At 40.4% G+C, this 15,995-nt stretch overlaps 1 protein-coding gene across 3 annotated transcripts in view; it reads left to right on the top strand.

Annotated features, from left to right (window-relative positions):
• Positions 1-15,995, top strand: part of NR2E1 (nuclear receptor subfamily 2 group E member 1) — a 45,473-nt gene that overhangs the window by 26,663 nt on the left and 2,815 nt on the right. The window contains exons 3-9 of one of the 3 annotated variants that reach the window (XM_089530626.1): positions 161-248; positions 3,643-3,878; positions 6,776-6,922; positions 12,635-12,731; positions 13,124-13,273; positions 15,114-15,191; positions 15,778-15,883. In XM_089530626.1, the coding sequence (XP_089386752.1) occupies positions 161-248; positions 3,643-3,878; positions 6,776-6,922; positions 12,635-12,731; positions 13,124-13,273; positions 15,114-15,191; positions 15,778-15,883 (902 nt within the window). Of the gene's footprint in view, positions 1-160; positions 249-3,642; positions 3,879-6,775; positions 6,923-12,634; positions 12,732-13,123; positions 13,274-15,113; positions 15,575-15,777; positions 15,884-15,995 lie in introns of those variants that run through there. The other 2 variants (XM_089530627.1, XM_089530628.1) reach the window with 2 other exon arrangements.

The following is a 15,995-nucleotide window of genomic DNA, read 5'->3' as shown; positions in this document are numbered from 1 at the left end:
GGGGTGCTGAAGAGCAGATCATTCGTCTCCAGAAAGGGGAACAGTTCCAGGGAAGGAGGGTATGTGCATCTCAATTGGAGAATCAAGCATCTCCCTGTTCCAGAATAACTTTGTTCAGATCCATTTTTCATTTTTAATAAAAACGTTATCTCTGTTTCAGGGAGGCTGTCCAGTGGACAAGACACACAGGAACCAATGCAGGGCATGTCGGCTGAAGAAGTGCTTGGAGGTCAACATGAATAAAGATGGTACTTAATGGCATCTCTTCCATTCTCTCCTCCCCACACACACCCTGTCCCTCATAAGCCCTAGGGATGAGTGGTCAGCAATTGTGAAAGCCATTTCTCAGAAAACAGGGTTGCCCATCAGCATCTAGATTTTCTCATGCTTCTCCCCATTTGGACACACAGGTATTGCTAAGGAAAAGGATTTAGCCCTGTGCACTATATAACCACAATGAACTCATGGGACTTACCTCTAATAGACATGAATAGTATGGCACAGGAACTAAAATGGGAAAGCATTGAGGAATGTCAGTAGGACCCTATCTCCTGATGTGTTTTGTCAGGAGATGAAGAAAATGGAGATTCCCTATGTGACTATTAAACTGAGTCAGTGCTAGGAACTGGCCAGTCTCCAGAATTTGTAGCAATCATTCAGCATCAGTGGGCAAAAATAACAATGCCTTTTTCAACACCCACAAGTTCATTTACTTTGTTGGCTTCCAGCAAGCCTTTAAATCACAGGATGGTTATGTAAATATAGCTGCCCCATCTAGTGTAGATACCACACATATTGGATATGTGTGTGCATTCAAGTGCAAGATTACATTGGCTGCTGCTGCTGCTACCTATCAGAGGAAACAACAGAACCAAAATTCTGCCTCCCTCATCCAAAGATAAGCTCTAGAGCCCACAGTAGATAGGTAAGACAACAAATGAATGAAGGAACAGCAATATATGGTCATCTCTCCACATTTGCAGCTTTGACTTTTGTGGTGTTGATTTTTTATGGATTTGATTAATATGCTCTCTAGGAATCTCTAGGTCCTCCAGCATGACTCTGTGGCCAACATTCACCAAAAGTTGCACTGGAGGACCCAGAGATTCCTAGAGAGAGGTATTTGTATGTCCTCCAGCACAATTTCATGGTAAACCTCTGGCAGATCTTGACCATAGACTTGCCCAGGAGGACTTAGAGATTCTTAGGTCAGCAAATAATAATTTTAAAAAAAACACTATTTTTTTTACCTGAGGGAACACATTCAGGTAAAAAAAAATAGTGGTTTTTTATTTACAGTTTTTCCATTTTCACAGGAGTCCTGTGCCTTTAACCCCAGCGAATGTGGAGGGTCCACTGTATTAGCAGGATGGTTTTAGGATCAGCCCAGGTTAACTAAGTCTACCATTGCTTTTCCAGCTTTGACAGAGACAAAATTATCATGTTCTCAGTGCTGTCTCTTCCACTGGAAAATAAAAAGACATCATTAGTATTAATATAAGAAACACACATTTAACTCCTTTTCCTCTCTCTGTGTTCTCCATTGGTTTTGCTTGCATTGTTCTTTCTCATTGCTTCAGGCAGTTTCAAGCCTATCCCATCTCCCTTAAAGTCTATTTTTTCTAATATTTGTACCCCAACTCACCCCTTAGATTTGTTTCATGCTTTAGGTTATTTACCTTTCGGTAGGCTCTGGTGAGGAAGAACAGAAAATAGATCTCAATCTCTCAGTAGATCTGCTCCTAATTTGCAAAAATTTCTGGCTCCCAATTGTTTACTGACAGCAGCAACAATTGTCTTATATTCCCACACCCAAATTACAATTCTGTGATCAAGAAAGCTTGGGACAATGAAGAATTGGTTTATTATTTTTCTCCTTGTGGAAGTGCTAATAATTCTGATCAGTTCTGATACTCAGATTCCTGGACTCAGAATGCTTTCATTTCAAAATGTATGTATTCTGCACCAGACTCCAATTGATGGATTTGGGGACTTGGAAATGTTATGTCCTGGACTACAACTCCCAAGTGTCCATGATGAATCTGGGAAGCCATACTTCCAAAAAGAAAGTTCCCCAAGCTTTGTAAATGTGTGTGTGTGTGTGTGTGCGTGTCTGTGTGGATAGATAGATAGATAGATAGATAGATAGATAGATAGATAGATAGTAATTTTTACAAGACCAAAGTCTGCCCATGCTACTGCTGGAGCATAAAAGTATTATTTTCTGGCAAGAAACTGAACTGCAAAAAAGAAAGAAAAGGAAGGCAAAGCAGGGAAACTCCAGAACCAACAACCACCTTGTAATGGAAGTGATTGACCACATGTATTTTGGCACTCACTTGCTGATACCTATATATGTCTCTTGCACCAGATCCAGGGTAGTAGGTAGTTGAAGGTAATAAGAGATGGTCAATTTTGGTCAGGCTGCAGCTCATCACTTCCATACTTAAGCTTACAACCAATCTTCTAATGCCGTGAGCTTCAAAAACAGCCCCAACTTTACTGTGTTCGCACCACAGCTGACTGCCTCAAGAAAACCACCATTATGGGCTATCCACAGACTGTGTGACAACTCAGAAATCAAAGCAAATTTAACCCCTGTACCACAAGCACATGTGCCCCCAAAAGAGCATCATCCAATGTGTATCCCTTTGTCTTCACACATTATTACTGTGAATGAAAATGCATATTTTGGTTGGCATCAAGTGATCCAATTGATTGAACTTGTTTTCTCCACTTATTAGCAGTTTTACACACACACACACAATATCACACATCGCCACATTAGATATGGATCTCCAGACTGGGGCTTGTATGTTTTAATTCTCCCATAAGCCAGGCCATTAATTTGAATTGGCAATTCAGAAATAAGAAATTTTCAGCTGCTCTAATAATAAACAAGTTTTATTTGAATAATGATCTCAAAAATGAAGAGCTGACCATTTTGTGATTTTTCCAAATGACAGCTTTGTTGCCTATATTTAAATACTGCCCATTTCTCTTGAAGGCTGGCAAGACTATTTAATTTGTCATTTTTCCAATCTTGTTAGCAGTAACTGCTCTCTGTCTATGCTTTTCTGTATTCTGCCCCACTAAATAAATGAATCAGTCTCTAGACATCATTAAATTAAGTTAAATGTTATTGGAGATCGCCAGCTGAAAATTTGGCTGGTGAGTGAAAGCCCATGTGGGAAATTGAGCTCTCACTCTCCCACCCACTGAAAAACATGTTTTTGCCTTCTTTGTCCACTTGGCTCCCAAGAGGGCATTTCTCCATCTCCAAATTCCCTTCCTAGTCCTTTTTTTCTGACCATCAACATTGCCTTCTTCTTGATCCTCTGTAAAGTTTCCCTCCCAACCAAAATTAAAATTACATGTGTTACAATGCTATTCCTCACATGTTTGCTGCCATGCATTAGAATATTTGTGAGCATTGCATGGCATCACAGTAGGTCAGCAAAGAGGGAATTGTTGGTGCTGTAGAGGATAGACAACACCCAGGGTTTTTAAAGCCTGGGTGTATTAATACATTTAATGATATATTTGTACAGGTAATTAATTCAGTTAGTGCTCTGTACTTCAAAGGTTTTTTTTTACTCAGTCTCATACTAAGAGTTTGAGTGTTTTGTTTTTAATTCTCAGCTGTTCAACATGAAAGGGGACCAAGGACATCCACAATAAGGAAACAAGTGGCTCTGTATTTCAGAGGGCACAAGGAAGATAATGGAGCCACACCACACTTCCCATCTGCTGCTCTCCCTGCCCCAGCTTTCTTCACCACTGTTACACAACTGGAACCTCATAATCTAGAACTGGCTGCAGTTTCAACTACATCAGAAAGGCAGAGCTTGGTGGGACTGGCTCAACCGACTCCAAAGGTCAGCTCCTTTTTCTTTTTGGTTTGCCACATTTTCTTAATAGGCCCCAGAAGAAAGAAAGAAAGAAAGAAAGAAAGAAAGAAAGAAAGAAAGAAAGAAAGCTTTGCAAGTCTAAGAGACAAAGAGGACTTTCCTAAATGGGAACCTCCCTCTACTTAGTTTTCTGTGTTGATTGTGCTGCAGTTAGTATTAATGCCAAAACAAAACAAAACCCTATCTCTGCAAATAAGATCTTTGTATAATACAGGTCCACTGCTACAACATTTGAGATTATAACCACCACAGTCCTTTATTGCTGGCTACACTGGGTGGGACTTCGGCATGTTGAACCATAAAACATCCAGAGTGTCACAGATGCCCTGCTCTTGAACTAAATTATATTTGAAAGACTAACGGTGCTCACCTATGCATGTTTATTCAGATGTAAGTCCCATTATGTGATGTTTGCCCCCCAGTAATCTTATTTCAAGCTACTGCCTATACTTGAGTAAATGACTTACTAAAAAAATATTATGCCCAAATCAGTCAGTTTTATTGTAAATAACTATGTAGGATTTTTCAAGTTTATTAATAGTGTGTGTGTCCTTAATAAACAGATGACATGAATTCATCAGACAAATATTTAGATAGTTAGAAAAAGTTATGATTTATTACAATTATCCATAGTATTGTAATATACATTGTTGTAATCATTAACAGATTCACATGTATTCCTTGCTATGTGGGAGCAATTTCTTAATGGCCTGCTAGCTATGGCATATATGGCAGAGCTGGGAATAGTTACTCTTTTGACTACATCTCCCAGAATCCCCCAGACAGATTCTTCTAGGAAGTATTTCTAAAAATATACACCTGCATGTTCTTTACACCCTGCATGGTAATGTGAAATATCTTCTTAGGTGTCGTGCTGATCTAGATAGTTCCAAAGTGGACAGAATTAGTTCAAGATGACACAGAGGTGAAAGATGATGCCCCTGTTTTTTTTCTTCTTCATCTGATCTGAATAAGTTGGCTGTTTTGCTGCTTATTGTTGCTTTTTGAGAGATATAAATCAACAAAGCTGGCTTAATTTCAGATTGTTCTTGGAGACATATATTTTGGCTCCGTCAGTTCAGAAATTACCACTGCATCCCAGAGATGGAGAGACAGTTTCACATCCTGCCACTGGGCCAGATGAGTTGGGCTCTGTAGCAGAATCAACACCTCAGGATTGACACATAACTTCAGTGGACCATGATACTATGGGAAACACTTTAAAAAGTGTCTAGGAGCAAGCCAAAGTGCTCCTAAGTGGTTATGTGTTTACATATGAAATGTATAAATAAAATGATAGCTATGTACTTTTTTTCCTGGGAAGGCCAGTTTGGTACAAAATAAGGACTATGAGCCTTATTTTCTGCAATTTGTCCTACAGGAGAATCATAATCTTTGAAGCTCTTAAAAATTCAATCAAATAATGTGGCAAATGTAAACTTGGGTATATGTGGGTTTATGAGCTTCCTTTACATCCCCTTTCCTGTGACATCTAGTGTAACCGTATGTATTTGAGTTTCTATATAAGCCCATCTATTTTGAAACTAAACATTCCACAACAACCACAATGAGCTCCTATTTCCACTGGCTTCCCAAGTTTGTACAGGACATGTTGTTGCAGAGTAAACAAGAATACACCATAAGGGAGACAGAGAAGAGATTTCATCAGAAAGTGGTAGTAAAAGGAGAGAACTCAAGGAATTGACTTGGTTAGAGAAAATGGGTGTCAACAGATTTATGGAATGTCCTTATTTTTTTTTCCTGTTAGTCAGTGTGATGAAGATTCCACATTGTGGCAGCACTTGCATGAGAGGATGGTGTGAACAAGCATCAGGGTGGATCTAGCTTCTTGACAATCATTTTCTAAGTAGGGTTGTGTTCAGAAGGCTTCCGTCAGTGGAAGGCAAGGTGGATGTGTACTTAGGCCTGTTACAGACTGCCAAAATAAAGCTGGTTCGGCTCTCTATGGAGGTATGTTGTTTAAATGATGCATGCATCCTAAGAATCCGGAAGCTGCACCAAAGCTGCACTCCAGTGCTTAGGAACGGAGTGTGGCTTTGGCGCAACCTCCGGACTCTTAGGACCCAGGCATCATTTAAATAGCATACCTCCAAAGAGACCCAAAGCAGCTTTATTTTAGCAGTCTATAACAGGCCCTATTTTACCTTCACAAGTTCCTCACTCTGCAGACCCCAGCACCACCTGCCCTGCTTTTTTAGTCCCTAAGCCCTCCACGGCAGATGGGGATGGGGAAGAGATGGATTTGCGGTCTGTAGAAATTAATGAAAATCACTACATTTTCTATTCAAGTAGTGAAACTTCCACTAGATTAGGGGTTTCCTGTAAATGGAAGAATACCTTTTGTCCACAGAAGGCAGTTCCTGGATCTCATCTATTATGCTTCATTCAAGGCACTGATACATTTGCACAACGGTTCATTGGATTAGGCTTCCTGAATATGAAATTCTTCACTTTGCTTTTTATTAATTTCCATATTACCATTCAAGAGAAATGCAAATTTGTACCATCCTTTCTGCCAACATGTAGCAACCATTTTTATCAAAGCTTAGAAAATTACTTTTTTGAGGTGTAGAGTGTATAACGTCCAGAATCCCCCAACTAGCAGGACCAGTGGTCACTTACTTTGCAAAGTAACTTTTACATGCCTTTATTTTTGTCTTCCTCCCCTTCCTCCTGGGGGAGGGCCTTAAGATAGTCCTATATTCTCTTGTCTCCTCTCCTCCATTTTGAAAGCATTGTTCTTTGTCAGAAACAGATTAGAAAATCAAATAATTGACTAAAAATAGAGAGCTCTGAGCCAGCTTTAAACTTATGCTGCTGCTTCCCTCCCATTTTACTCTTAGTATCCACATGAAGTCAGTGGTACTCCCATGTATCTCTATGAAGTAGCTACGGAATCCGTTTGTGAATCTGCAGCAAGGCTTCTCTTCATGAGCATCAAATGGGCTAAGAGTGTCCCAGCTTTTTCTACTCTGTCATTACAAGATCAGGTAAGTTTTATGGTGAATACACGTGCCAGGCATAGGGGAGGGACAAGAGCTTGGAAAGTTACTTTCAAATGATAATTCATTTCTGTTTCAGTTCTAAGGTGTCTTTTAAAAAAGAGATTAACTATCACGACAGTTTCTCAAAAGTTACTAAACTGGTGCCTTTTTTGTTCCTTAATAATAAAAAAAACCCATAGAATGCTACAAACCATTGGTCATTGTGCTCTTTAAGGGATTTTGGAATTCAGCTCCCAGAATCCCAGACTATTGGACAACATGGCTGAGGCTTCTGGGAGCTAAAGTCCAAAATCTCTTAAAGGCACAGTTTAGGGACCACTGTGTTAGATGGTATGGAACTGAGAGCAAGTATAATTTTCCTTGGGGAATGGATTTGTTCATGTGCAGGGCCTAAATTCAATATCACACTTAGAAATGTGTAGCCTGAAGTTACACATCTGAAGCTGATCTGTATTCACAACCCTTACATAGTCACAACTGTGGCACAATTGACACGACTGCAATCTTTCCCCACATATCTACTTTACCAGGCAACATCTGCACCGAAGACAGAGGTTGATTCTGCTGGAAAATGGTACATAGGTGAATGATATTTCCACCTTACTCCCACCAGCAAGCAGGGCTGTGACAAGGACTTGCAATACTGTGGCAGGCTTGTTGGGAGGGCAGTCATACCTCAACCCCACTGAGATCAGTGGACAGGTCTTCTATTGACTTCAACAGATCTTGGACTAAGCTAATCTCTGGATCAAGACTGCCACTTCCATTTAAATGAACATATGTGTGTATGGGTCAAAGGAGAAAGCTTGTTTCTCTAATCTTTTAAATTTATCGCACCAGTACCTGTAACGTTCCCATAGAGATCCTGTAACGTTCCATGGAGAAACGATATGGGAATGGGTGTTACTGCATTCAATATTTTGTAACGTAATGGTAATGGTATGAGAACACATTTTATCACACTGCATATATTGTGTTTCCGTTACTGTAGCTGGGGCAGTTCCTCTTTTGTGCATGTGTACTGTCCTAGTGAGGATTTGAGTCCTCCCTGGCTCATAAAGAGAGACAGGCAGGGAGAGGAAGGCAAGACAGAGCCAAAGGGAAGGAGTCACGGAGGAGGAGGAGGAGGAGGAGGAGGAGGAGGAGGAGGCGGCGAGCCGGTCAGGGGACACTTCTGTTTTGAGGGGGAACCTTGCTCACCTTCCTTTTGGAGGGGGCTGGTGAAGGGCTGTGACTCAGAAAGTTTGGAAAGCGGGAGGCTGCAGGGAAATGCACACAGGCAGAGGCATCCCTGCCTGCCTGCCACACACACACAGCTGCTTGCCCTGAGGGCTGCTCCCTTTCCCTGGCTTCTCTCTTGCCTATTAGGTGGTCAGTATATGAGGGGGGGAGGGGGAAATTCTCCATCCAAAAACATGCTACAGAGATGTTTACATTGTGATCATTCTTTTTCTCAGGAGAAAAAAAGTATTACATGAATTAAAATATAATTAAATTTTAACACTACTTGTGGTGACCTCCTCACGTCATACCTGGAAGAACAGTAGAGATTGCATACTTTCTAGAATGGGAAAGAAGGAAATTGTCTTTGTCAATCAGAACACAAGGACGGATTGAGAATTGGTTGGCTTATCACACTGAAATCACCTGGAACGGTCCGAAAACGTTCCTGCCAGCTGAGAACCCTTTTTAACAGTTCTCACTCTGGGACGGGCGAGGGACACTTTGAGCACCAAATGGGACCTGGATGGGAACCTGGCCATGCGATGAAGTGCATTCCGTTTCGTTCTCATTTAGTACCCACAGCCAGAATGCTGTGTGATAAACGTATTTATTTCATTATTGTTTAGATCTGTTTTTACCCACACCTTCATTTAACTTGTTTTAAACAATAACAGATTTAGTGTGAGTACTGGGAATGGTGCTATTGACTCTTGAGTTAGAGGGGGTCTTTCTTTTCCTTTCCTACCTGACACAAAAGAATACAACTCTTAACATCTGACTAAATGAACTATTTTCCCATGGCCCCACAGCCCTCCTTCCACTGCTGTGGTGCTGCCAGGACTTCTGTTTAAGGTCAGAGCTGGGAATATGTGGTCGTATAGTTGTTGTGAGGCTGCAGTACACATGAGCTCTAAACCAGCATAGCTAATTGTGATGAATGATAGAAGTTGTCGTTTGGATGGGGTCACATATTCTCCATCCCTCATTTTAGGCAGTAACAATGTCTGGTGGAGGTCACCTATTTTCCTTCCCTCATTTAGAGAAATATTTAATTCACTTGGCTGTAAAACTTTATCCATTCCATTCCAGTAGAATAAATGGGTCTTAGAAGTAAGAGAGGTGGAGTATGGGGGGGGGGGGAGGCTCTTGCAGAGAAATTAGAGTCCCGTCGATATATTAGGAGTGGCTTAGCACAGATTAAAGTTATCACTGAACAGAACTCTACCAAATAGGCCTATTATCCATGTCAGGAATCAGATTATGCTGTCATTTTAAATGAACGGGCTGCATAGCTAACAGGGAAAATTAAAGGCAAGTTTCATGAATCGTTATGTGAAATTAATCCCCCCACCCCATCCATCCACCCTGGAAGCCCAAAGATTTTAAGATTTTATTAATGACATCATTATCCTCTCTGGGTTTTAAAGACCAGACTATGAGCTGAAGATTTTAGCTCAACCCAAATTCAGAATGGTGAATTTAGGATAGGATCATTTCCTCCTATTGTTCTTTCATTTCCATCAAATGCAAATTCTGGTTTCAATAAGCATACTCAATAATGTGTGAAACAGAAAGACAGATGAAAGTTGCTGTTGGCACTTTGTAGCCCAATCCTAAGCATATTTCATCAGATGGAAGTCTCATTGAGTTGGATTTATGGTTTACAATTGCAGCCTTAATCTCACAATTATGTCATGAGTGCAACAGAAAGAGAAATGCTCTGGAGGTCACCTCTGAATTATTTAGGTAAGGATGGAAGACAGACCCATGGTTGGCATCTGTTACTGAATTACGACAGATCAAGTCAGAATTGTGCAGCTCATCTTTTTGATCATTGTGGAGGATGGAATTTTGTTCCAATCATGTACTGATCCAAAATTCCCCCAACCCACCTTGTAAGCAGTGCACTCACCTCCCAACATGGCCATTTCTAAGTTCTCAGTATTATTAGAGGGGGGGGGGGGGGAATCAGTGGAGAAACATGCAGCTATTTTCCTATAGCTGGAAATGAGGCAAGGATGTCATCTTCCAGGACATCCCAAGACCCTTGGAGGTCCCTGTGAATGCCTATCACAGCACATCCACCTGAAGGAAAATAGTTGGATGTGTCAACTCTCTGACAAAACAAAAATATCTATGTTCAGAAGCTGTACTGCTTACAAGGTGGTAAGGGTAGTTTAGGGAGGGTAGTTTTATGGAGCCATAACCATGTAATGCACATTAATTTCCCAATACATGATCTCAGCTCTTTTCTTCCTGACCACAAGCATGACATGGATATCTGACAGATAATAGGCCCATTTGCAGAGATCTTTTCAATGATGATTTACAAGCAAGCGATAAATAATCTGCCAAGTCACTCAAAGGCTATGTGACAATTGTAAAGGTCAGATGTTACTGGTAACACTTTGGGAAGGTCATTCCTAGCTCAGTCCTTGGAGCAGTCACCACTGCATGGTTATTGAACTTTCCTCCACTTCTGTTCACCCAAATGAGTTAACTTAAGGAGGCTTGGCTTATGTTCCTCTGTTCATTCTTACTAGGGGTACACAGAAAGGGCAAGCTGAAGACTCGTCATTTCTTGGCTTAAAGAAGAAGGATATCACCTTCATCAATTTTTTAAGATCATCACCACATATTTCTAGTCCATAGTCTGAAAGAAAGGATAGCACCATAGCATTTCAAAAGGAAGGCATGCCTGCATAGTGTTGCCTCTCTGGTGTCCTCCTAAAGCCAAAGAAACATCTAGCTTTATATTCTTCCTGACCAATGGGAAGCTGGGTCAGGGTTTCATGTCCAATTGAGCAATTTCTGAAAACAGGTCATCCATCATTTCTATCCCTGGGTAGTAAAATTCTATTATGACTGCTAGAAGTAGCAGCCAGGAACACATCATATAATGCAGAGAAGGAACACCAAGGGACACATAGACCCAATTAACAAAAAAGTGCTGTTCTGAATCTTTGAATCTCCACTGCCTGATCTGTAACATGCTTCAGCGTGTTTTAATAGTGTAGATCAGTGGTCCCCAAAATGTGCACTTAAGCACTCCCTAAGCGGTTTACAAAGTATAACCTAATTGCCTTCAACAAGCAGGGTACTCATTTTAGTGACCTCGGAAGGATGCAAGCCTGAGTCGAGCTTCAGCCCTTTTGCTAGTATTGAACTCGTTGTGGTTTGTGAGTGAGTGGCTGCAGTACAGGCATTTAACCACTGTGCCACCAGGGCTCCAAAATCCCTTAAAGAGCACAGTTTGGGGACCACTGGTGTAGATCTACACCACTGGGGCAATGGGTGTTATGTTATGGGATAAAAACGCAGGCTGAGGGTGTTGCAAGGTTGGAGAATTTCTTTCAGACTGACAGCTATATTCAATGTCAGATAAATTCTCAGGGGGTGCTGGTTAGGGCCAGAGGCATATGTGCATAAGTAAAGATATTAGCAAATGTTTTATTAAAGCTCCTACTGCCAGTTGCTAAACCTTAGAAGATGCATTCTCCTATTTCTTCAGAATGGGAGAAAAACCTATACAAAAGCAGGGAAACCAGGAAATGATGGTGGTACGCGAAAAGAAATATGACCATCAGATTAGGACCTTCAGAAGGCCAGATTCATCTATGGGCCTGAACAGACAGGCCAAAATAAAGCTGCTTCAGGTCACTTTGGAGGTATGCTGTTTAAATGCTGCATGCGTCCTAAGAGCCTGGAAGCTGCACCAAAGCCACGCTCCAGTCCTAAGGACTGGAGTGCAGCTTTGGCGCAGCTTCTGGCCTTTTAAGATGTGTGTGTCATTTAAACAGTATACCTCCAAAGTGACCCAAAGCAGCTTTATTTTGGCTTATCTGTTCGGGCACTATATATGCCCTGATGTTTCCCACCCCAGCACAGATAAATGTTCTATATAAGTACCAATAAGGCTTTTACGATCATTGAATTCCAGAATTGTAGAACTGCTTGTAATTTGCTTGCCTAACCTATTTAGTCTCATTGGACAAATGTCCATACAAAAACTGGATATGGGGCTTGTCTGCAAAAGCAAGAGAATATTTGGTTGTTGGAGGTAATTCCATTTGGGGGAAAATGAATTTTGCTATATTGTATTTAGCTCTTCTTGTTTACAATGCTTTAGAAAAGAAAACAGTCAGGATGTGTGGCATTCACTTTCAGGAGTGGAGCTTCATGATGGTTTCATGCTTTTGAGGGCAAGAGCTTTATTTCTGTTTTTACACTTCATAAGAAGCTGTAATTTCAAAGACTTATCCCAACACAGAGACACACTTATCCATACTATCTGTGGATGCATATGGTGAAATGAGAAAGGAATAACTACTACCCAAGCAAGGATAGGATGGGGAAACAGTGCAGCATTTTAAAGCCATTATTTTAAAAAAACCACAGAAATTTACATATTGGAATTGTTTATCAATCTATAAATTATACACCATGTTATATTGTACCTCTATTGTATGACAGCTGATGCTTTTGGAAGATGCTTGGAGGGAACTGTTTGTTCTAGGAATAGCACAATGGGCCATTCCAGTTGATGCTAACACTCTACTGGCTGTATCTGGTAAGAATTGCACAATTTAATGACTTTGTTATAGAAATTACCATAAAAATACATTACTGAAAAAGGACAACATGTAAAGAATAACAAATGTCTTCCTAACAATGGAGTATACCTGTCATTTATAAATCTATATTTAAATGCAAATAATGTTGTTTTGTTGCATTCATGACTGCTTGCATTGTTATTTAAATGCAAATTACTGTGTTTGTTATCATCCAAGAGAAGATTTCATACTAACTTTCCTATAATATAGTCAGTTTTGTGTTGAAGCAGATCTCAGAAAGTGACAATTGAACAGCTATTGATATGTATTATTTTTTTAAATTTAAAAAAAATCTATCATATATTCAAATGACTTAACAGTATATGTATTTCACACACTTTTGTTCCAGGCATGAACGGTGACAACACAGATTCTCAAAAGCTAAACAAGATTATCTCAGAAATACAGGCATTACAAGAGGTTGTGGCTAGATTTAGACAGCTTCGGTTAGATGCTACAGAATTCGCCTGCCTTAAATGCATCGTCACTTTTAAAGCTGGTAAGAAATGCATGAAAATAGATTAAACAAACAATCATAACCCTGAAATTGGAGGACTCTTGGGATATGAATACCTGAAATATATACATTCCTTCTGGAAGGGATGGAGGGAGAAGTGGCTTTTGCTCTTTTTCCTCCTCCTTTTTTTTTAAATCAGTTTCCCTCCCACTGCATGAAATGGGAGGAAATAAATTTAGACCACCTTCAAGGATGGTCTAAGTTCCCAATATGCTTTATCAGCTCTGCACACTTTCCTTGACTTGCTTCCTCTTTCCCATCTCTTTCATTTGACCTCTGTCTTGGGGAGCTGAAGGGCCTGGCTCTTTACACAGGGACAGGAGAAAGGGATCTAAGATCTTTGTTTGAGATTGCAAGTGTGCCACCAACATTGAAGGGGGCTTTCCAATCCATCCTATGGACCCTCAGATACTTCCCAGGGACAACAGGATCATAATGTTACTGGAATACACTGGTAGACTGTGCACAGTAATCCCGAATGCCTCTCCAATAGCAAGCAGCATTCAACAGCATGACTTAATGGATATGCCATGTACTCTGCCAAACAGATCATCTTCTCAGCTGGGACAGCAAGACAAAGTGTGCCAACCTTTGCTCCTTGCACTGGCAATTGCAAAAATCCCAATTGATTTAAGGTTACTCCTCCCACCCCCCAAATTAATTACTGTTCCCAGTTGTTGGTGAATTTAGTATCTTGATCAACATTGTACTACAAAGAATGGCTGACATCCAGTATTCAAGTTACAGATTCACGATCTAGTTGTGCATTTGTAGCTGTTTTGTATTAATACTGCTTATTCATGATTGTGGCAATGTTACCATGATCACAAATTCCTCCCCAACCTACTTCAACACCAAGTAGTCAAACGGAGCAATGGAGGTCTGTTCAGCTGTTGAACAGAGTGAAAAGAGGATGGCGTTTCCAGCTCCCTCCTGACAGGGAACAAGGCTGTGACCATGGACTGTGACAGGTTCTGCTTCTGATTGTTGCATCCTCAATACTAGCTGGCAGAAGGGGCCTGGAAACATCATTCTGCTGTGACCTGATGGAGAACTGATCTCCATCACTTGGTGTGGCTGCTGGCTGTTAAGGTAGGTTTGGAGGATCAAGACGTGAGACAGTAATTAGTTACACATTTGTAACTGAATAAACAATGAAGGATCTCAGCTGATATTGGAAAGTGACCTCTAAATTTCTTCATAATCTGGCCCCAGCATACTTATGAGATATGATTTATGTCACATTGTGAACTCTATCATAATCTTAATGGTGCCATCAGTATACCATACCCGGACATAATAAAACATGCAGAGGAGCAATCCTGGGAAAGCCTCGGAGGTATAGAAACTTGTGCCTCTTTAATATCTACCTATGTCCAAGCATGTTGTAGAGGATGTCCATGAGCTTTCTATTTTGACAAGAGTTGTAAAATTCCCTGACATTTTGAAATCATGGGGAATAATGTTTTTGCCTGTTCCCCCCTGCCCCCGCAAAAAAAAAAAAAAAAAAAACCTGGAAATTTTTGGAAAAAAGTAACAATACAGCATTAGCACCCTTTATAGGTTGAAAGTTATGTTGTTACATTAGGAACGTAAAATGCATTATATATAGCTTGTCTTAGCATAAAATTATCATGTATGAAACAGTAAAAGTACACTTTATTCAGAATATAATTACAAATTGAATTTATTTATCTATTTGTTATACTATAAGCCAGGAACATCTGAACAATAAGGAGCCTCTCTGACAGTTTGAGGAGGCAAAACCCCTGATAAAAACAGAACATCACTAAAACAGAGAAAATTATTTTGTCTCCACTAGTTCTCCATCCTGTCAAGCAGACATTTTGCACTCATTCCCATAAAAATACTGAGAAAAGGAAACCAAGACAAGGAATTGGTAATGATTTGATACTGTACACAGTCTTACATAAAAGTCTTAGAAAGATCTTTGGGGGGGGGGGGGGGGGATGGCAGTTCTCATCTCTAATCTTGATTAGCTTTCCAAAACTGGGATTGAATTAGCAGTAGCATTGCTTCCTTCTGTTTCTTGTAAACTTGAAATGTAATGGTATTTTTTGATTAAAATTGTCATTTCTCCTGGGAGGTTTTCTAGTTTGGGTGTCCTGACAACATACCCAAGTGATAAAATATAACCCCACCCCACGTGTCCTGGACTGTAATTCTTGGCTGTGAGGATTGTGAAAATTGTAGTCCAACATATCTGGAGCTTGGAAATTTTGCTTTTGGAGAAGCTGGCTGAGGATTCTGAATGTTGTAGTCCAAAAAAGATTACTTTTCCAGGTTCTGGCCTGGAGGCCATTAGACTGGGGAAAGCTGTCATAAGCAGCGGAATTGGAACCAGTCAGATATTTCCTGCATGTTGGTACTATTAAGGAATTGTGTGGTAATGAAACACAACATAGTTGCTCGGCTGGATTGCACTGTTCTAATTATTAAAGTGACGTGTCCTGTCTGCTTTGCAGTACCTACGCACAGTGGTTCGGAACTCAGAAGTTTTAGAAATGCTGCTGCCATTGCAGCTCTTCAAGATGAAGCTCAGCTTACCCTGAACAGCTACATTCATACTAGGTGAGAATGCTAGTGCTGAAGATATTTTTTCCAAGGTCTGAATTTGTTTTGTCATGCAAACAAAAAGATTAAACAGAATTGAAGGCAACACATTTAAAGCAAATCCCTGATG

Source organism: Sceloporus occidentalis, unplaced genomic scaffold (assembly GCF_023333645.1).
Source record: "Sceloporus occidentalis isolate IW3139 unplaced genomic scaffold, rSceOcc1.0.p SCAF_6, whole genome shotgun sequence".
In the NCBI taxonomy this organism is placed as follows: Eukaryota; Metazoa; Chordata; class Lepidosauria; order Squamata; family Phrynosomatidae; genus Sceloporus; species Sceloporus occidentalis.
Note: the sequence above shows the minus strand (reverse complement) of the source record. Positions and strands in the feature narration are given on the sequence as shown.